The sequence below is a fragment of the Dermacentor variabilis genome, chromosome 1 (genome assembly GCF_050947875.1).
Source record: "Dermacentor variabilis isolate Ectoservices chromosome 1, ASM5094787v1, whole genome shotgun sequence".
Lineage (NCBI taxonomy): Eukaryota > Metazoa > Arthropoda > Arachnida > Ixodida > Ixodidae > Dermacentor > Dermacentor variabilis.
In genome coordinates, this window is record NC_134568.1 from 169,496,227 (window position 1) to 169,518,387 (window position 22,161).

Here is a 22,161-nt window from a genome sequence, read left to right on the forward strand (position 1 = left end):
ATCAAACTTGGAGATATCGCCGGTTCGCTCATATCTCCTAGTTGGTTGGACTTCCACCAAAGGTCGTGGGTTCAAGCGCCGTAATTAACGCTATATTAATTAATTGTATATTAATTACCTTCGCCTTAATTAGCACCAAGGCTAGTGAGTTCGACTCTCGACCTTCACGACGTCAATCGTAATCCAACTTGGAGATATGAACATGGTTAAAACACGTTGGCGGGCTAGTTGGTTTAAATCCCTGATAGAGTGTGTAAGCGCGACTGAACGAGGACGTAGAAAAGAAACAGATATTCAGAGACAGCGCATATATGGCCGGTTCGGCCATATCTCCAAGTGGGTTTGACGGTTCGACTCCAACCGAAGGTCGTGGGTACGAGTGCCTTATTCAACTCTATCTTAATTAACTGTCCCTTAATGAATTACGCCTTAATTAACACCGAAGGTCGTGGGTTCGAGGGCCTTAACTCTGTCTGAATGAACTGTGCCTTAATTCACTTTGCCGTAATTAACAGCACAGGTCGTGGGTTTGACTCCGACTAAAGGCTGAGCGTTCAACCCCAATTTAGGCGCCATGGTATTTTGGTACCGTAACGCCGGACGGTCAGATTTTCCTCCCGTGAGCCGTGTTAGGCTTTCGCCTTAAAAGCAAGATATTACTTTTGTCATAGCGACGTTTAGGGGCACATTAAACAATAATAATAATAACTCTCTTATTATTTCTGGAAAACATAGTACATTCATCAGGCCTGCCAAAGCTACATTGAGTTTGACTGGCAGAGCATGACAGGCAGCATACAAACTGTTACAATAGCAATAGAGAAAAAAAAACTAAGAAAAAAAGCAAATACCAAAAGCGCATAAATCTGTATGCATACACCGATACGAACATTATACGCAACTATAATGCATGTACATATATACACACATACATGTCTCAGAAGCACATCTGGCGCGTGCAGTTATCACCGTGCCACACGATTAGTATGCATGGCACAATAAAAAGGACTGAGCTTAAACGGCGCGGATAAAACAAGGACACGAGGAAGCAAATACCACATACGCTTGTATGTGGTATTTGTTTCCTCGTGTCCTTGTTTTATCCGCGCTGTTTAACCTCAGTTCTAAATATGAACCAACTAGCCCTCATCAAGATCTTAGTATTAAAAAGGAGTATGTGATTACAAACAACAAAATGAGTTAAAGAACTAAAAGTGCTCCAATAAAACCTTTGCAGAAACAAACGTTCTGATCACATATTTAACCAAATCCACTCTATAGGCGTAATACAGAAGGAGGTAAGTGAGGTCTATTTCTTTGTGTTATGGCCGCTCAAATCAAGCACGTTTTAGTGCTTTCTTGAGCGTATATTTTGATGTGTACTGCAGCACGTTACAAGATACATAATTAAACAACGCCGGAACATAGTATTCGCGCATTCGTCTGCGGTATTTTGTTGCACAACGAGGTATTTGATAACGCCATTTTGTTCTAAGGTAACAGGCAGTTACATAAGGTATCTTAAAACGTTTCTCCCAGAAATGTCTCAACGTTATTGTATGCAGTGAAACCGAAGGAAAATCTGGCGTTGGTAATACCTTAAATATGTCGGTGTTGCCTTCGAGACAGAAGTCATAACTTAACTTTTAAAAGCGAACACATTAGTGAGTGAATTCTTTTTTGCCAACGAAGACCGCAATGACCGTAGACAGTAATCCGGTATCGGACTACACTGTAGCATAACGCATGTGCTGTGGTTTTCCTGACTGATATCATCCTGGGGTGACGGATTTTATAGATTAAGCACAGCACTGAGCGAATCATCTGACAAACATAAGAAACATGCGAATTCCATGAAAGATCGCTGTCAAAACGCAAACCGACATATTTTACGGATGATGTGTAGTCGATAGGACCGCAAGAACATGGATTACAATGCGAAATACCTAATATTATTTCCCTGGTCAGGTGTTCTCTTCTTAAAGGGCTTAGCAGACGAGTTGCGTTTTTAACACGTTAATGTCGTATAAATTTGTTGCAAGCCAGTCGATTTCGTTCGTTGCTGCTTCTTGTAGATGAGAAGCTCCATCGGAATATTGATTTACACGAGAAACTAACACTGTATCGTTTGCACACTGAAATATTTTAATGGGGACTGCATTAGACAGATCATTAACGTAAATTTTAAATAGGAAAGGGCTTAATACTGAACCTTGTGGAACACCGGCTTTGATTGGCGAAACGCTGCTGTGAAAGTTTTCAACTGAGACGTACTGAAACGGGTCCCGGAGAAAATTATCGAGAAGTGACAAGAACAAACCGCGGAATACCATCGTCGAAAGCTTGGTTAACAATAAGTCATAGCAGACACTGTCAAATGCCTTGCTTACATCAAGAAACAATTAAACTTTCCAAACATAAATTCAGGAAATCGGAAAAAATAATCCAAAAGCGCCTGAGTACCTTTTCCTTTTATAAAGCCGTATCGCTGCATTGACAACATGTTGCTAGTATAAAGAAAGCTGTTCATAGTGAGCAGAATAAGTTTCTTTAAAATTTGTGTCATGCAAGTTAAATTGTTATAGGGCCATAGTTTTCAACTTTGCCTCGAGATACTTTCTTATAGAGTGGTATAATGATTGCCGTTTTCATTTTGACTGGAATAGCGCCACATGACAAGGGGCCCTATAACGTAAAACTATTGCAATATGTTTTTATTGCAATGCCCTGATGTCAATTTTGCGCAACCACCGACGCAAGCATCGGGCGGTGACCGCCAGTATTTCCTGAACAGCCCAATCAAACGCTCTCCTAATTTACAGGAGGTCACGTTTATTTACTTTCAAAATAAATAATATTGCCTACATTGAGCGGATTTTCGTTTGTAATTGGCTGCCAGGAGGCGAGGAGCACGCTCAAGCGGATAGGGTTTCGATGGGGCCGAGCCAGCGCACTGACAATAGATAACCGGATGAAGAGGGTGGTGTCGCCGTCTGCGATTGGTCCGCTTTCCTTTACTTAGCTTGAGGTTACTGGTAGAAAATCGCGGCGGCGTGCAACGGAAGGCTAAGAATGCCGCTAAAATGGATCCTTAGCAAAAAAGAGCTGGCAGAGCGAGGTTGTAAACGTGCCAAAAGTGCTCGATAACGTTACACGGCCACGCAAAAAGTTTTATTGTACGCAAATAAATCTATGCTCGCCGGGAGGTACGAGTGGCCAGCGCCTCAGCGATCGGCGGCAGCTATCTTTTATTCCTTTCGGAACGGGGCAGCCGGCGGCTGTTTTTGTTCGGCATATTAATGCATCTTTAACGCGTACGCGTCACTTTGACGCGGTGAGTTTTTGCGGTTTTGTGACGTCGCGACTATGGCAGCGGTGGCGTAGAGGTAGAACACCCGCCTCGCGGTCAAGAGGTCCGTGGTTCGAATCCCGGTGCCGCGCAATTTTCCACCGGATTAAAAAAAATCCGCGTGTTGATAAATTGCATAAACAGGCCTGGAATGTGGCCTGATCCTGGTGACCAGAACCGGTAAGGCACTCCCTCACCAGAGCAGGATTGGCCACCCTGGTGCAGTACTTGGCCGCAACCTCTTATATGAACACAACGATCAAACCCCGGCCCTCAGTCCCCAGCAGCTGCGATGCAACTGACCACGGCGGCGGTCAGACCTGCGACGCAGCAGAGGGTGGTAAGAATCCCTGGCTCCGGACAGGCCGCCATTGGAATATGAACCTGGCAACGTTTAACGCTAGAACGTTATCTAGTGAGGCGAGTCTAGCAGTGCTATTGGAGGAATTAGAGTTCAGTAAATGGGATATAATAGGGCTCAGTGAAGTTACGAGGCCAAAAGAAGCATATACACTGCTAAAAAACGGGCACGTCCTGTACTACCGGAGTTTAGCGGAGAGACGAGAACTAGGAGTCGGATTCCTGATTAATGAGAATATAGCTGGTAACATACAGGAATTCTATAGCATTAACGAGAGGGTCGCAGGTCTTGTGGTGAAACTTAATAAGAGGTGCAAATTGAAAGTAGTACAGGTCTACGCCCCTACATCCAGTCATGATGACCAGGAAGTCGAAAGCTTCTATGAAGACGTGGAATCGGCGATGGGTAGAGTGAAAACAAAATACACTATACTGATGGGCGACTTCAATGCCAAGGTAGGCAAGAAGCAGGCTGGAGACAAGTCAGTGGGGGAATATGGCATAGGCTCTTGGAATAGCAGGGGAGAGTTATTAGTATAATTTGCAGAACAGAATAATATGAGGATAATGAATACCTTCTTCCGCAAGCGGGTTAGCCGAAAGTGGACGTGGAGGAGCCCAAATGGCGAGACTAGAAATGAAATAAACTTCATACTCTGCGCTAACCCTGGCATCATACAAGATGTGGACGTGCTCAGCAAGGTGCGCTGCAGTGGCAATAGGATGGTCAGAACTCGAATTAGCCTAGACCTGAGGAGGGAACGGAAGAAACTGGCACATAAGAAGCCGATCAGTGAGTTAGCGGTAAGAGAGGAAATAGAGGAATTCCAGATCAAGCTACAGAACAGGTATTCGGCTTTAACTCAGGAAGAGGACCTTAGTGTTGAAGCAATGAACGACAATCTTGTGGGCATCATAAAGGAGTGTGCAATGGAAGTCGGTGGTAACTCCGTTAGGCAGGATACCAGTAAGCTATCGCAGGAGACGAAAGATCTGATCAAGAAACGCCAATGTATGAAAGCCTCTAACCATACAGCTAGAATAGAACTGGCAGAACTTTCGAAGTTAATCAACAAGCGTAAGACAGCTGACATAAGGAAGTATAATATTGATGGAATTGAACATGCTCTCAGGAACGGAGGAAGCCGAAAAGCAATGAAGAAGAAACTAGGAATTGGCAAGAGTCAGATGTATGCGTTAAGAGACAAAGCCGGCAACATCATTACTAATATGGATGAGATAGTTCAAGTGGCTGAGGAGTTCTATAGAGATTTATACAGTACCAATGGCACCCACGACGATAATGGAAGAGAGAATAGTCCAGAGGAATTCGAAATCCCACAGGTAACGCCGGAAGAAGTAAAGAAAGCCTTGGGAGCTATGCAAAGGGGGAAGGCAGCTGGGGAGGATCAAGTAACAGCAGATTTGTTGAAGGATGGTGGGCAGATTGTTCTAGAGAAACGGGCAACCCTGTATACGCAATGCCTCATGACCTCGAGCGCACCGGAATCTTGGAAGAACGCTAACATAATCCTAATCCATAAGAAAAGGGACGCCAAAGACTTGAAAAATTATAGACCGATCAGCTTACTGTCAGTTGCCTACAAACTATTTACTAAGATAATCGCAAATAGAATCAGGAACACCTTAGACTTCTGTCAAACAAATGACCAAGCAGGATTCCGTAAATGCTACTCAACAGTAGACCATATTCACACTATCAATCAGGTAATAGAGAAATGTGCGGAATATAACAAACCCTTATATATAGTTTTCATTGATTACGAGAAAGCGTTTGATTTTGTCGAAAGCTCAGCAGTCATGGAGGCATTACGGAATCAGGGGGTAGACGAGCCGTATGTAAAAATACTGAAATATATCTATAGCGGCTCCACAGCCACCGTAGTCCTCCATAAAGAAAGCAACAAAATCCCAATAAAGAAAGGCGTCAGGCAGGGAGATACGACCTCTCCGATGCTATTCACAGCGTGTTTACAGAAGGTATTCAGAGACCTGGATTGGGAAGAATTGGGTATAAAAGTTAATGGAGAATACCTTAGTAACTTGCGATTCGCTGATGATATTGCCTTGCTTAGTAATTCAGGGGACCAATTGCAATGCATGCTCACTGACCTGGAGAGGCAAAGCAGAAGAGTGGGTCTAAAAATTAATCTGCAGAAAACTAAAGTAATGTTTAACAGTCTCGGAAGAGAACAGCAATTTACAATAGGTAGCGAGGCACTGGAAGTGGTAAGGGAATGCATCTACTTAGGCCAGGTAGTGACGGCGGATCCGGATCATGAGACGGAAATAATCAGAAGAATAAGAATGGGCTGGGGTGCGTTTGGCAGGCATTCTCAGATCATGAACAGCAGGCTGCCATTATTCCTCAAGAGAAAAGTGTATAATAGCTGTGTCTTACCAGTACTCACCTACGGGGCAGAAACCTGGAGGCTTACGAAGAGGGTTCTGCTTAAATTGAGGACGACGCAATGAGCTATGGAAAGAAGAATGATGAGTGTAACGTTAAGGGATAAGAAAAGAGCAGATTAGGTGAGGGAACAAACGCGAGTTAATGACATCTTAGTTGAAATCAAGAAAAAGAAATGGGGGGGGGGGGGCATGGGCAGGACATGTAACGAGGAGGGAAGATAACCGATGGTCATTAAGGGTTACGGACTGGATTCCAAGGGAAGGGAAGCGTAGCAGGGGGCGGCAGAAAGTTAGGTGGGCGGATGAGGTTAAGAAGTTTGCAGGGACGACATGGCCACAATTAGTACATGACCGGGGTTGTTGGAGAAGTATGGGAGAGGCCTTTGCCCTGCAGTGGGCGTAACCAGGCTGATGATGATGATGATGATGATGACGACGACGTCGCGTGAGAAGGTGAAGTGGTTGCAGCCCGAAAACTTTTGAGCAGAGGGCTAATAGCAGAGGGGTGATGGCGAAAAGGCGTCGAATCATAAATAACTATTTTTTCTTTTGTTCAGTCTAATCATGCATAATCAGTGTGTACACGTCATATCAGATGGGGGGCTATCGCGGTTTTCGTGACGTCGCGTGACAGACAGGCGAAGTCGGGGTGGCCCAAAAGAGCGTTTGACCAACCGCGAAGGGCTGATTGCAGAATTCGAATAGAAAAGTTAGGAATAGCTTTACGTTATAGCGCCCAGGACAGGATTAATTATTACTATCAAAACGGGCTTGATGTTGCTATAGTTTCTTCGAAGTTCAATGACGGAGGTGCCATCGGTATCTGCGGACTTTTGCGTTTAAGACTAAAAAGGATTGTTTTTAGGCCACAACCAGTTAGAAGCGGTAGATAAGCCGATTGCAGGTTACTCGTTTCTAATGTACATGAATGAGGATGAGGTATGGTGAAACCTGATATTCTAGAAAAGAAATCATTAAAATCCTTTGCTATACTCTAGCCATCAAATGAAAACTGGGAAAGAAAGTAGTTATCATTACGTAGTTTTCTGTATACCAGCACCTCTGAGGTCATTTATTAGGGACCAAGTTTTACGGCTATCAAACCGGGTATCCCTAAACTTGTTGCGAAAGGGATTGCGTTTAGCGAGGCGAATAGGTGCATTAATTTTGTTTCTGCTAAGTTTAAATTTTACACGATGTGTGTTACAGTTAGAGGCTCGGTGACACAGACGCCAAAGCTTATCCTTTTCATTTATAGCAGCAAGGAATTCTGCTGACATCCCAGCAACATTAGCGCTGCGCTGTTTAACTGTTATAATTCGAGTAGATTCTTTTCTAAAGTCATCGAAAAGACCAACACATTTTTTTTTTTCATAAATTTCACACGGGGGCACGGTTGATATAAAACTGTGCCAATAATTTGTTGAACTAGCCTATCAAACAACACTGGATCAGTTATTGCAATTTCTTTCTTGGAGGCGCTAGAAGCAAGGGGGACAGATGACTGTCAAAGAAGTGCAAACGAAATAGTTATCAGCTAGTTTTGTTTGCACTACTGTGGAATTATTAGCTAGATTACATGACTGCACGTATATGTGGTCGATGCATGAAAACGTAAGGTTTTCAGTCAAAAATTATTCGCGTGTGGCACAATGGATTGTCACTTCTAGGCCCCATTTTGAAATAGTATCAAGGTAATCATTGACAGGTGCCTATGCAGGACAGAGGGCGTCTATGTTTCTGTCCCCTATCAGGCACACGTCTTCATCTAGATAAAGTGATGATAAAGCAATGTCTAGCTCAGACAGAAACAGCCGCGTGTTGAAGCGTGTTACGGGTGTACGGGTGTACACCCGTACACCCGTAACAACTAACGCTTATTTTTGCGGCATTGCTGTTTACTTCAAAAGGGTCAGCAACAGTGCGAAAAGAATGTTCTTTGGAGCGGAGTTAAGCTTAAACCTTAACATGGCCTTTGAGCGTCTTTTATAGCCGATGTCTTGTGAGCTTAAAGTTCGCCGGTCAGTCTTTGGCGTCGTCCTCCTAAGCGCACGCTTGTTCGTGGGTGCCCGCATTGCCTTCACTGCACGGCGCCTGCCGCCGCATGGCGTCCTAAACAACGTGAGACTATAGAGTTACTTGCTTCCCCCGGGGCAGGGATTTGTACACATCCCCTCAACAGCCCCTTAACACCTCCCTAGGAGGACCCCGACACCCCCCAAAAATTATTCCAGACCAAACCCCTCCCCCTCCCCTCTTACAGACAGGCACTCATCTTGGAAAAAATTTACGCTTATCCCATGCACTGTAGTAATCGTTTTAAGAAATATTTATTCATTGCGGAGGTGGACGCTACGTGGCCCTGATCTTAAGGCCCAGTCTTGATGTTCAGCGTGCAAACCACAGCGCGCAGACGAGGCTACACTGCCACCTGCAGTGAGCAGAGAAACTGACGCGGCGGTAAACGCAAGACACGTCCTTGTGTTTTCGTCTATGCAACTACAGGCGCTAAGAGTTGCGCGCCATACTATAGTCATGTTTAATGGACATCTAGAAGCATCTCAGTGTCGTCACGGGTATACCTTTGTTTCGCCGTACACGCTCCGTCGCACTCCATGGAGCTGCTGCTATTAGCTGATATCAACACAACTAGATTTATTGCGCCGGTGCCGGTGTCACTGTAGCAGCCCTCCAGCAGTGGCACCCGCCAACATCGCTCGTATTGCGGCGCTGTTGGCGTTTATGTCGTCTCGTGGGAGTAGTTTCGTTTTCGTCCTACGCCTTGCCTGCTCAAGAAAACGTTCAGATTTTGGTGTCTTGCGTAAACCTATGAGGCTGCTAAGCGCCTCGAAAAGGCGTTATGAGCAAGGACGGTTCCAGCCACCGTTCAAGTGTTGCGTAAGCTTATGCAGCTAATTAGTGTTCTTCTGCCCACGCGCTCTCGGACCCGCGACAGAAGAGGCGGAGGCCGTACCCACCAATTATTTGGCCATATTGCAACATTACAGGCTCGAGCGTCGAGTGTACCCTCCACCGTACCCTAAAAATCGACAGAGAAGAAAGCCTGATCCTTAGACGCCTGCAAAGTAATACGTACACGCACGGAACGATAATGCATCTCCTCTACCCGACGCTCCACGGCTGCCTCGGCCCACTTTGCAACGTACCCGACACTCTGGCACACTTGCTCTTGGAATGCCCGTGGCAGGAAGGCAGTGAAATGCAACCAGAAACGCACGCAAAACGAGCAATAGAAGCAAACGACCTATTCGAAACGTGGGAGGCCGAGCTAACCCTCGGGGACCTGGAAGACCAGAGACAACTCGTCGCCAGGGCCAAGAGGGCAGTCGAAACCAGAGGGTTCCTGGACTAAGGAGCCTTCCCACCTTAGGTCGATACCCGGCCTCGCTCGGGACACTGTTTCGTTTAATAAACGTTTCTCTCTCTTTCTCTCTCTCTGGAACGTACGATGGAATGTACGATGAGTCATGTATAAATAGCTGGCGCATTCGGCCCGTAGATCAGGGGCCGAAAACGCAATAACCTAATTTTCACTCTAGTAGGTGTGTATATTTCACCTGCAAGCCGTTTGGATACTGCGACATTAAGCGCTCTAATATCAGCGACACCTGGGCCGTGCATTATTACCGGTGATTTCAACGCTCAGCGCCCACTATGGGGAAGCCAGAAGATGCATCGTCGGGGAAGACGAGTTTCCTCCTTTGCGTCAGATCTTGAACTGGATTGTGTAAACGAAAGTAGTCCTACGTTCTTACGGGGACTGACATATAGCGGCTGCCTCGACCTAACGCTTGTATTATGCAGCCTAAGTAACAAGATTCAACGGTTTGCGGACAACGAAACCCATTTAAGGGGCCATATTCCCACCTATATAAAAATCAAGGGCCTAGGCAAGTCGCGCATTACCGTTTCTTCACGCATCGACTGGTCAAAGTACCGGTCACTCACAGGGAAGCGGTGTCAGGAAAAGGAAGAAAAAAAATAGTAGGCCTAATTAAAGCTGCTACTCAAAACGCTGCGTGTAATTTTACACCTTCATCACAGTTTTGAGATTATGAGGCGGAATTTGAGGGACTCCGAGTAATCCGTCGTCGTGCTGAACGACGGTATAGGCGAACAAAATCCATGTACGACTTTAGGGAGGCAAGGCAAGGTTCAGCGTCGATTCAATGCACTCCAGTCTTTAAGATGGAAATCTTTATGCGAGTCGCTTGATGAACACATGCCTCTATCTCAAATATGAAAAATTGTCCGCGGCATGTGAACATTGCCACTGCAGCATCGCCCCTTCAAGTGCCTTGCTGTCCACCAAGGTCGTCACGAAATTGAAGTAGCAAAATACTTCTGCTCGAGGGTTGCCGGTAAGGGGTCCGCGTTCACCGCGAGTAATGTAGGAAACACGCCGATGTGGAGAGATTACCGAATAGACAATCTATTCTCTGTAGATGGGAGTCAAGCAGCTTCGGCAGCATGCAAGCATTCCTCATCACCTGGACCTGATGGTGTCACTTACATGAGCCAGTGTAACCTCGGTCAAACAGCTCGGCGTGTCCTTCTAACCATTTACAACGACTCGTGGTGCAACGGATTGGTTCCTCCCTCATGGAAGTCCAGCCGCCTCGTTCCTCCGCTCAAATCGCGTAAATCTCTTCTGGACCTGGCCTCTTATCGCCCCGTCGCACTTGCCAGCGGTTTTGGAAAGGTGATGGAGAGGCTGGTATTCACTCGCCTGGAGTGGTACCTGGAGCATAAAGATGTATATACTGATGCTATAACCGGCTTTCGACGTGGACGGTCCTCGACAGATAACATGATTGACCTTGTCTCGTCTGTACAGCAACAAAAAAGCCTAAAGAGATTATCTGCAGTGATGTTCTCGGACGTAAAAGGCGCATGCAACAATGTATAGCATGAAGCTATTCTAGATGTCTTCGGGGACATTGGATTGGGGGACCGTGTCTACCAATGGGTTTACAATTATTTGAAGGGCAGAACCTTCTTCGTACAACTAGAAGATGGTACAACAATGCACTATTTTACTTGTCGTGGTTTGCGTCAAGGTGGAGTCGTGAGCCCTACTCTCTTTAGCCTTGCGCTCATCGACCTTGTTGATGTACTTCCGTGGTCCGTTCATCTGTCAATATACGCAGACGACATCTGTATCTGAGCGTCAGGGGTGACGTGTCTACACCTAGAGAGCGACTACACTGACGTTAAACTACCTTCAAGGACGCGGACTAGAGCTGTCATCTGAGAAGTGCTCGCTGGTTGCCTTCATGCGCAATGCGATGGGCCCATACGTCATTAAAATCAATGGACAGGCAATTAGTTATTAGAAGACCCACCGCTTTTTGGGAGTAATGATAGATCACGTCCTGTCCTGGATCCCTACATTGAAACTGAAAAAGAAACTCACTATGATCCCCACGTGCTAAGATTTCTTGCAGGGAAAATCGTGGAGTGCATCAGTACGAGCGATGCTTCAACTTTATGCTGTACTTTTTCTCGAGTTCATGCGCTACAGCTTACCTGTGTTGGGCAGGACACAAAAACGAAGGTACACGACCTCCATTCAATTCAAGCTCAAGCACTGAAAATATGCCTTGGCCTTCCGAAATGCGCGCATCTTCAGCAGCGACTGTCGTCATCACGCGTGATCACCCAATCCCAACATATATTCGTGCCACTGACTTCAGAATGTACATCAGGCATTTCGCCCGAATTACATTACACCACCTCGCCTCACTTCCCGCTTCTAGGCCACACTCTGCGTTAAGCGATATTATTGCTTCGCATCGTTCAGTGCTTCCCTCGCACTTCACGCCTACAGCTAGACCACCATTATTGTTGCAGTGCCTACATCCCCTCGAAGCCCTCCTAATCTTTACTAGAATCCAAAAAAAAATACACTCGTCATTTTTAGACCTACAACAATCCACACTACTGCTCCTACATGAGAAACACAGCGGACGTCTTCACATTTACACCAATGGTTCAGTTTCCTCTGCAAGCTCAGCAGGAACAGTGGTTGTTCCCGCGAAGTCCGTCACCATAAAATTCAAGATATCGCATTTTACATCATCGACGACTGCAGAACTCGTCGCCCTCCGTGCTGCTGCAGAATTCATGATTGAAGAACCGTCACAGACATGGTCAATCTTCTCCGACTCTAAGGCCACTCTGCAGTGCATTCTGTCGCCATTTCGTCATGGACCGAATGAACAATTAGTCACTAACTGAAGACTTCTTCGTCACCACACAATAGAGAAAAAACACAACATAGCCTATCAGTGGATGCCAGGCCATTACGGCCTCCCCCCCCCCCCACACACACACACCTGGCGCGCCACGGGAAATACTGGAGATGCAAAGACTCGGCCGACGAACCAAGGCTCCTCCCCATCCCAAGCTCAACAGGGCGCAGGCAAGGGATTGGCGTCGACTACAGGGGAACACCTTTTCTCACTTGCACAGGCTACACAAAAGGTACCCCGACAGACACGAAGACAATTGTCCCTGGTGTGAAGATACACCGACACTCCAGCACATCACATACGAAGGCCCGATGCGCCCGGCACACGCCGTCTCGCCGCTAATTACGAACTAACTCGCTAACTAGTCGTGGGAGGCGCGACTCACCGAGCTGGACTTGGGAAGCCAGCTGGCGACCCTCGACCAGGCATGGCGAGCCGCAGAAGCCAGTGGGGCCCTGCAATAGGGGCTCCACCCATATACACCACTCACATTTATGATTCAATAAAGTTGTTCTTCTTCTTTGCGGTATCTACGGAAACGACCGTGCAGATGCGGCCGTCCGATCTGTTCATGAGGGCCTCCACTGTGTAGCTATATCGTTATCCGGAACAGACGCTGCTACGGGGCTTCGTTCACTCGCACGTGAACTGACACTTTCACAGTGGAACTCGACGGAATTTACCAACGCTCGTGTCCACAACTTGCATCCGAATCTACGGCTACGTCTTCCGTTAGGACTATCTAGAGCTGAGGAAAAACGTCTGTGCCGCTTGTGGCTTGGCGTGGCCTTCACGAATGCTTACTCATTTTGGATCGGAATGGCCAACAGCCCTACATGCCATAACTGTGGGTGCGAGGGAACAATCACCCCCCTTTTTCTGTGAGTGTCCCCGCTTCAGTGCGCCCAGGAAAGAACTTTCAAGAGTGTTCGATATGGTCTTTACAAACGCCCTTTGTCGGAGGGAAGGGTCCTGGGACACTGGGCGAGACCGTCCTCAGCAGAGAAGGCTTTGAAAGCGTTGTTGCGCTTCGTGCGGAGAACTGGTCTTAGAGACAGACTTTAAACAGTGCCGTATTCTCTTCTCCTTTTAGAGCGCAGCTCTTTGGCGTCCGTTCCTGGGTTTCGCGTCGTCGGCCTCGTAACCAGCTCCGCCCCCCTTTCATCCCCCCAGCGCTAGCAGCGACCGACTGATACCGCTGGATGCCGCTGACTCCGCTAGAGAGTCAAGATAACGTGACTGCATAGAACACCGTCGCCGCCATGCAGAAAGAGGAGGAAAGGGTCCCCCCCCCTGTATCGGCGTCAGCGGCATCAGTCAGTCGCTGCTATCTCTTCCCTCCTCCCTTTATCGTGTTGTCCGCTTGCTGCGCGCGCTTCTGCCCCCATCGTTTGCCGCTGGGTGTACACGCCGCCCCCCTCCCCCCTCTTCCTGCGAGTCTCCGGTTGTCAAAGCGCCGGCTCGAACTTAATTCCTTTCTTCGCTCCTCCTCCAATGCAACCCCTGTGCGGTGGCAATCAGAGAGCCAGATCGGTGGCGGCGGATCTGTATATGTGCACCGCCCGAGCCGAAATTGCCGCTGCCGTTCGCCCTGTGCGGTGGCAATCAGAGAGCCAGATCGGTGGCGGCGGATCTGTATATGTGCACCGCCCGAGCCGAAATTGCCGCTGCCGTTCGCCACTGCGAAATTATCTGCCAGTTCTTTCTGAGCCATGAGCGAGACGACCGATGGAAGTCCTCCGTCTGCTGCTGCTGCTGCTAAACGAGCTGCCAGAGCAGAGGCCCAGCGCCGTCGCCGTCAGAATCCAGAGGTGCGTGCCGCCGAAGCAGAAGCTTACCGTCGCCGCCGTCGAGATGATCCAGGAGTACGGGAAATATAAAAAAAAATTCTGTGATAGCGCATACATGTGTTGTTCGATTTCTTTGCCTCAATCTATCGAAAAGGTGAAACAGCTTATTTGCTGCGCTCAAATTTCGCATTAGGAAGTAACGTAATCGTCGGTAATTTTTTCTCTTTTCTTTTCGCCCTTCTTTCCTTTTATTTGTAACATCTCTTTTCTGTTATCTTTTATTCCTCTTTTATTCCCCTTACCCCGTTTTCCCAGCACAGGGTAGCCAGCCGGTCTGGGAACAGGCTAACCTCCCTGTCTTTCCGTCTATTCCTGCTTCCTTCCTTCCTTCACAAAGCTTTTCCTTCCGAAGTGCTGTTTTTGATTGGTTGATCGCCTTCGCTAATAATATGGCTTATATCACTATTGGCTGGTACGAATGCTTTTAGCGTAAGAACGTTTTGTGAATACGGGCCAGATTTCGACAGCCGACGACTGTGCTCGCTGCTATAGTTGTGCTTTGATTGCCATTTTTTTTCTCGGCGCAAGTTCACCCAATAAATAGATTTTAATGTTACAGTTGTGGCAGTGCCTTGTTCTTCACCTTCACCGCCACCACAACGTGACAGGGGCAATGTAATTAGATAAACACCCGATGACTAACTTCTGAAACATAGCTTCCAGCACGGTCGCAATACATGCAGTGTTTGTGCCCAAGCACTGTTCTCTACACAACAACATTTATAATGTGAATTGCTCCATGGTCTACGTGATTTAGTGTTTCATGTAAGAACCTGCCTGTACAATCCAGAGTCCGCGATTGCAAACAGCATGAAATTACGAAAAGAAGTAACGGCATTTGTTCATGTGAAAAGCATAAGGAAACATGAGTCATTATCCCTCATACGCTGCAGTGACTGAAGACTTGTACCATATATAAGCATCTGGATGCCATTCAAGTCCAGCAAACCGTTTATATCATTCTTGATCCTGTCTACATCGACCGGACTTTCAAATGAAACCGATAATCGTGTCACTGCAAGCTGAAAAACAAAGAAAACAATCTCCTGCAAAACTGCACCAACAAGACGCCACACGCAAAGCAACAGACTGGCGACGCGGGACGGGGAACGGCCACTTGCGGTGCGGGGCGCAGCAACGGCCGTGTCGCGGCCATCGGCGGCGCCGCCATGAAGCTGGCTTTGTTGCAAGGATGGATGCTTTCAACGCACGTGGCCACTTTCGGCGAATAGGGGCGCGAGTGTCGCGTACGCGCGAACGTGCAACTGCGTTCCAGAAAAAAAAAAGCAGAGCATATACAGCATTTCTACGTGCGTCTGCTTGTGCCGTGTGCGGACATACGTTAAAAGCACCCAAGCCGCCTGAAATGCAGGATGCCTCTACCGCTTGTAATGTTACGGTGGCGTTTCGCCTTATTATCCTCGTATAGTGTTTTGCAGTATAACTTATCAGTGACTCCCTGATTGGCTCAAGAAAAACATAACACAACCTTACGGAGGGTCGTATACTTTCCGAATGAACAACCTCATTCTCAACAGAATGATGCTAATGAATGTATGTAAGGAGGTGTTCACGCTCCTCTGCTCCGACGTGCGATAAAACGATAAACAGCTTGTAAACAGTAAAACTATCGTGATAAAAAAAAGCACTTAAGTACAAGCTCTTGAGAACAGTTCACAAGTATTGACACAGCTACCGCGCCGGAGTACAAATTCGAAGTAGTCCTTGTAAAATGAATAAAAGACCTCTGCGCTGGTGTGTTTTGTAAGTACTGAAAGCGTTCCATATTCCTTGCTCTGAGTTATGCGGTTCAATTACCCACGTGTACACGTGGGCCTAAAGCATGCGTACAAGTCGGGCAAGAAAAAAAGAAACGACTTCGGGATTTTTGTAACGCAGTTGGTTCGCGGAGGTAACAAATTTAATCAGCAAGTAGAGAATCTATTGGCAAACTGTGCTTTAAGGTGCAGATTTCACTGCCCGTATTAACACGATATTCATATCTTAGCCTGACATTTCTGTGCTCGACTACATTTAGGTCAATAGACATGTAAACGACACGTCGAAGCCACATGTATCTTAAACGTGGTTTTACACCTATGGGAAGTCGATTCTTCATGCTTCTGTCAAACCGCCGGTGGTAGTAGTTCTGCTATGCTAGCGTCTGTTGAATTCAGCCTATACAGTGGGTTCATTTCTTTTCACGCAGGAAGTCGAGTGATGACGGTGCGGACACGAGACGAAGACCATGACGTGATCGAGTACGGCATCGAGCCCGCAGTCTTTCTGGATGGATCCAGCTACTTTCGCATCAATAAACGTTCTGGAGAAGTCTTTCTCACGAGGTCACTCGTTGGCCAGGTATGCATTTTTTACCCTTTCGATCTTTGTCGTTTTCAGTGCTCACCATATGAAAATCTGGAAGTCTTTCAAGGAGCTTCCAAAGACAGCAGCTGTTAAGTCATATTTGTAGCCATGGCGAATGAAGTGATTTCACTCAAAGGTCTCTAGGTTACGTTTGTTACTTCGTGTGCTTGAGCGTGGCAAGATTTTTGGGCTTAATTAAATATGCCACGTTTTCTATGGTGATGCATCGAAGGGCCATCAAGAGCCACCAAACTTGAATGTTCGGGAAAAGATAGTGACCACAATTTCTTTTTTGTATAATGTGATGTGACGAGTAGTAGCCGGAGCCACTTAGAGGTGTCCCCTTTAAAATCACATAATAATAATAATAATAATAATAATAATAATAATAATAATAATAATAATAATAATAATAATAATAATAATAATAATAATAATAATAATAATAATAATAACGAGAGAGGGCTTCCACTTTTCACGTGTGAGCGGAGCAGCTATACATGATATGTTTGCTGCCACTGAATAAATACTTTAAACGTTTTTTTAGCTATACTTCACCAACTTTGGATCGTTGGTATTTCTCGCAATAAATACGAAGAGAGCAATAGTGTGTTTGGAGCAGGAGAGTAGAAGACTAGAGGGGGAAGTGCAGGTGCGGAAGCACAGTAGGAGCTCGCGATGCGTCACCTAGATAAAGGAAGTGCGATGAAAGAAAGGCGCGCCGAATACAGATGCCTGCCATGACGTCATTATCACCAGTACGTGCCCATGGGTGCGCTGGATTTGCGGTTAAATATCAGCCGCGTAGCGTCATGACGTTATGATTAGTGCAGGGCGTGAATACGGCGAGCTTCGGATCGCGTTTCAAATATATCGACACTCCCGCGTCTTGAAGTAAACAGATATCACGCTGCGGCTTAGTGTGCGTCAGTGTATTTGTCCATGAGGTTTGCGTGGATCACAGGATGGCATGGAAATAGGAAGCAGGGTCTCAGAAGAAAGCTATCGATAACTTTGACAGTTTCTTTACTATGGTATCTAGCACATATATTTAGGAGTGAATATCCGACATTTACGCTGGAGAGGTGACCTTAAGTATTGATGATGAATGTAGTTTTTTGTGGCGCCAGGGCCAATAATGACCAAAGAGCGTCACGTCAGTGTTAATGAGTTCGAAGTGAAGCGATGAATTACGAGAAGAGGATGTGACGGGGCTGTAAAGGGGCGTAAAAGACGGTCGCTGTAAAGTGCGTAAACCCAATATGTAATAAAACTATGGAAATGACTAATGAAGTGTGCTATGGACACAACAGATACGTTGTGAAAGAATGACGATATATTAAAATATGTCAGAGGCAAAAATGTTCAAAAAGCACTACTGCCTTCACATAGCCGTTGACACGCAAGGACCTGGAGGCGTGTGTTATACAAAAACTACTATCACAGCGGCATCCTCTGGAGAGAGGATACGCTACGAAATTATTGGGCTAGCAAGATGCAAGACCACATCGTTCAAGAAACCTAGGACAGCTTTGGGGTTAAAGAAACATAGCGGGATCCTAGAGGAAAGTGCTTCTTTCTCTTTCGGCTTCGCGACACTCCACGAGGACGTGGAGAACGGCGAGCGTCTTACCATATTTAGCACAGGTTGAAGGTTCATTCACAGTCAATAAAAATTGTCAGTATGTGTGTGTCCTATTCCGAGACGACAGAATAGGACATCAGTTCGGCGTGTTTTTGTAGCGGAGGGCCAGAATCCTAACTGTGGCTTAATCAAGTGGAGAGCTTATTACTTCTTTCGGGGTCCCACAAGCGTTGCCGGTGGCTTCACAGTTTTGTTCGCAAAAAAAAAAAAAAGGCTTGAGATTTGTGGCAGGAATAGTAGTGGTAGGATTAATAGCTTGCGATGTAATTAATGTGGCCATTTGGTCTGCTAGCACATTGCCCTCGACGCATTTATGGCCAGAAACTATGGGCTTCAACTTGTCCTATAGCTGCAGAGCGGGCTCAATTTTGACCACCTGAGGTTCTTTAAGAGTGCACCCAACGTACGATGTACGATATACGGGTGTTTTTGCATTCCGCCTCTATCGCAATGCCGCCACCGGAAACCCGCGGTCGTGCTGAGCAGCAGAACTTTGTAGTCACTCAGCAACCGTGGTGTATGGAGGAAAGGCGCCCTTAGGGTTAGGGATAAATACAATGACTTTCGCAAATATTTCACGTTTTTCAAGTCGAAACTCTTTTACGGGACGTAAATTATCGTTTTTGTCCGCGTAAGCTATGCGGAACTGTTTTGGTCTGCACAGCATATTGTACGTTATGCAAAGAAAGAGAAAGCAAACTAAAAAGTTCAGGGCCTGTTTTATGTAACGAATCTTTCAATTTTCCATTCTTTTTCCACTTCCACATTGGTTTGCTCGAAGCTAAGCCCCCGCTATCGCAGAGATCCGCCACTTGGCGGGACAGATTATAATAAATGTTTAAATCGGCTTAAAATAATCCTTATATAATAGGGCCCCTGGGCAAAAGCATTTTTACGCTATAGTTCTTCTTGAGAGCAGGTGCCAGCCGATTGTAGTGCGAGAATGTTGGAAAATTCGGCCCCTCTTGCCTAAGAACGTTCTCTCATTGACCAGAACTAGGGCGTGCTCGATCAGTCGAAACTGCCGCGCGACTGGCCGCTCGAGGCACTTGGCGTGTATTCGTGGGCTTCTTTCATGCTCGCAATACACTTTTTATGTGGCATGTATTGAGCAACAGAGAGCCGTATCGTGAGTTTTTCATGTTGATCTATGATTTCCTTGTTGACACTTTTCATCTAGCTATAGTATTTGAGAAGTTGATTAATTAATTAAGACTAACTATGTAATTAGGCCGAATGCAAAAAAAAAATAATATCAGTATCTCCAAGCGAGCGCAAACAACATTACTCTGGTTCTATCCAGTTACGTGGCATTTGCATATTTTAATATATCGGTGCATGATAGTTGGGACACCTTGTATATAGAAGAAGCATATCTCTACAGCACGTTCAGTGGAAACATCTGTGAAGCAAGGCACACTGCACACGCTGTATCGGTCGGATGCAAGAAACAACTTCGCGTTCTCGAAGCCCTTATTTCACCAGCGAAGCATTTGCAGCAAGGTTGTCAGAAAGGATATACACTCGGCACCACAACTCATGCGACTATATATATATATATATAAAAAAGAAACGTGCTGTGCCTAAACGTGTTGCTTGCTCGACCACTCGCATGTCACAACGTCTCCGCGCGTGCAGTTCGCTTCTGCTGCTCCGGAAGCCCATCGGCATGACAGAACCTATATTCACATATGCTGTGCTTCTGCATCTAGTATGGTCAAATACTCGACGGGCGTCGTTCAAAGGGGGAGGGTGGGAGGCGGCAGATCTTTGCACGCAGGTCGCCTTCTAGCCTGGACGCTGTGCTTGGTTTAGAACAGATTTTGCGGTAACGAAGAACCGTGGTATGTCCCAACTAGACACCGAGAGTGCCCCGCCTGGCACCGCCAACAAACACAGGCCTACGCGCTTCCTTCGACGCAAGGCACAAAGCGGGCAACGGATGGGCGCGTGTGCCGCAGCCATTGAACAATGCGCCACTCCATACGCAGCGCCAAGTCCGGTGGCAGCAACCTCTCTTTTATTTTGATTTGGACTGACGGCTGGACGAGATGAATGCGTGCGCGACCCGCTTCCTCGAGTGGAGGCCTTACGCAGTCAGCGAGTCGCGACATTTGATCCTCGCAGAGGCCCCGACAAAGCTGCGCCCCACTTTGTTGCGATGAATATGCAGGCTCCCTGTCTATTCACCGTGAACTTGGGCGGCCAGCTTCCCCGCGAGTTCTTTCTTTTCTTTTTTCGTAGTTCCTCGCTCTTGCAGGAAGTGCGACCTTCTTGCTTTTCTTTTAGCAAAACAATCGGGGCGTGTATTTGTGTATGCGCTGCATCTTCCGTGCCCCTACACTTGTTAATATGTTCTTTTTTTTTTCATACAAGAAAAGAAAAGAAAAGCAAGTGCTGTTGCTCGCCTGTAGTAATGCCGCTATATTTTCGTCTTCTCTGTTAAGGCCACGCGCTCTATGGAACGGAACGAGTTAATGCTGCTGGAATTGAACGTACACCGTTTGACCAACGAAGCCAGCACGGAAATCTTAATGAGGTGATAAAAAGAAATGGCTGACAAAAAATGCGCAGATATGTTTTTACTTGCTATAACCTCGGGAATGTATTGCTGAGGTTCTTAAATCTTGGCGCAGTGTCGATGTCCTGATATTCTATAACAGGGGATCTTCAGAAGGAAAGAGAGACATAAAGGACTGTTTTCCGCCGCCACTTGTGTCGGACAAGAATACCGACGCTGCCGAAAGGCGTCTGTCTATGTTTCCGCTTTGCGAAGGACCTCGCACACGAGCAAGGCGTCAAAGCAACGAGAACAAATTAAAGCGGAAAAAAAAAAGAAACACACGGGGCAGCATGCGGGCCGCCACCGGCGTAACCCATTCGGTCCGTCTTCCAGCTCTCATGAGTTCCTCAACGCGAGCGCGCCCTGTCAGCGGGAGCTGTTCGCGCGGTGCTGGCGGCGGCGGCGGCGGCGGCAGCACATGCCGGCGCGTATCTGCAGCTGCCATTATGGAAAATGACTGGCTAGTGCGGACTGTTCGGATTGCGGGGCAGCCGAGCCGGAAACGGGCCGGTCTCCTCCCTATGAGCTGTGTTGCCCCCTCCCCCAGCACCCCTTCAGCTCTCCTCCTTTACAGCTCCTCACCGGGTACTGCCGCGTCGTCTCGCTGAAGGCTCGATACGGCAACCCAGCGCGTCTAGGTCTCTCTTGTCCTTCACTTTCCGTTTTTGTTTTGTGTGTTGCTTGTTTTTTTTTTTTTATCCTCTAACGTAACTTCATCCGCTCCGCCTCTGCTAGGTCCACGTGCTGGGAGCTTCGAACCTCCGCTTAAGGTCACTAATGTCGCATACTGTCCTAAAAGACTGCACTGTATCGCGCTATGGCGTCGCGACGATGCTGCAGATTTTGAGCGCCTCGAAGGCGCACAATGCGCGGTTATGCAGCGAGTCGTTTGCGGGGAGCAGCCGGCTCCATTTCAAGACGGAGAAAGCAGGCAGGTTTCCCCGCGTTTTCTCTTCGAAACGTGAGCGACGTCGAGAGGCCCATAAAGATCTGTGCTTGAGTGAGAGGCAAACATTACCCCCTTCCAGTGTGTACAGCTGCCAGCGGCGGTGTTCGCTGTTATTTCCACTTTTCTACGTAGGTCTAAAGTTGGCGAGAAGAAACCTGGCCGGATACCTTAAATATGTATTTCCCATTGCCGTGAAGGCTGGAAGGGTGGACATGCCAAACACGTGCCTCTTGGCGAAACGCCAGGTGGCGGACGTGGCGGGCCGGTAGAGAAGGAAGGGCCTCGGACGAAAACGCGTTGGCAGACATGTCGAGGTCGCATCTTATAAACTGAATGGAGGATTCTGAAGAAAGGTAAACTGCACTTTAGC

At 47.1% G+C, this 22,161-nt stretch overlaps 1 protein-coding gene across 1 annotated transcript in view; it reads left to right on the top strand.

The window, feature by feature from the left end:
• Positions 1 to 22,161, top strand: part of Cad96Ca (tyrosine kinase receptor Cad96Ca) — a 120,049-nt gene that overhangs the window by 80,100 nt on the left and 17,788 nt on the right. Inside the window, exon 3 of the mRNA XM_075699300.1 lies at positions 16,477 to 16,628. Within this exon, the coding sequence (XP_075555415.1) occupies positions 16,477 to 16,628 (152 nt within the window). The remainder of the gene's footprint in view (positions 1 to 16,476; positions 16,629 to 22,161) is intronic.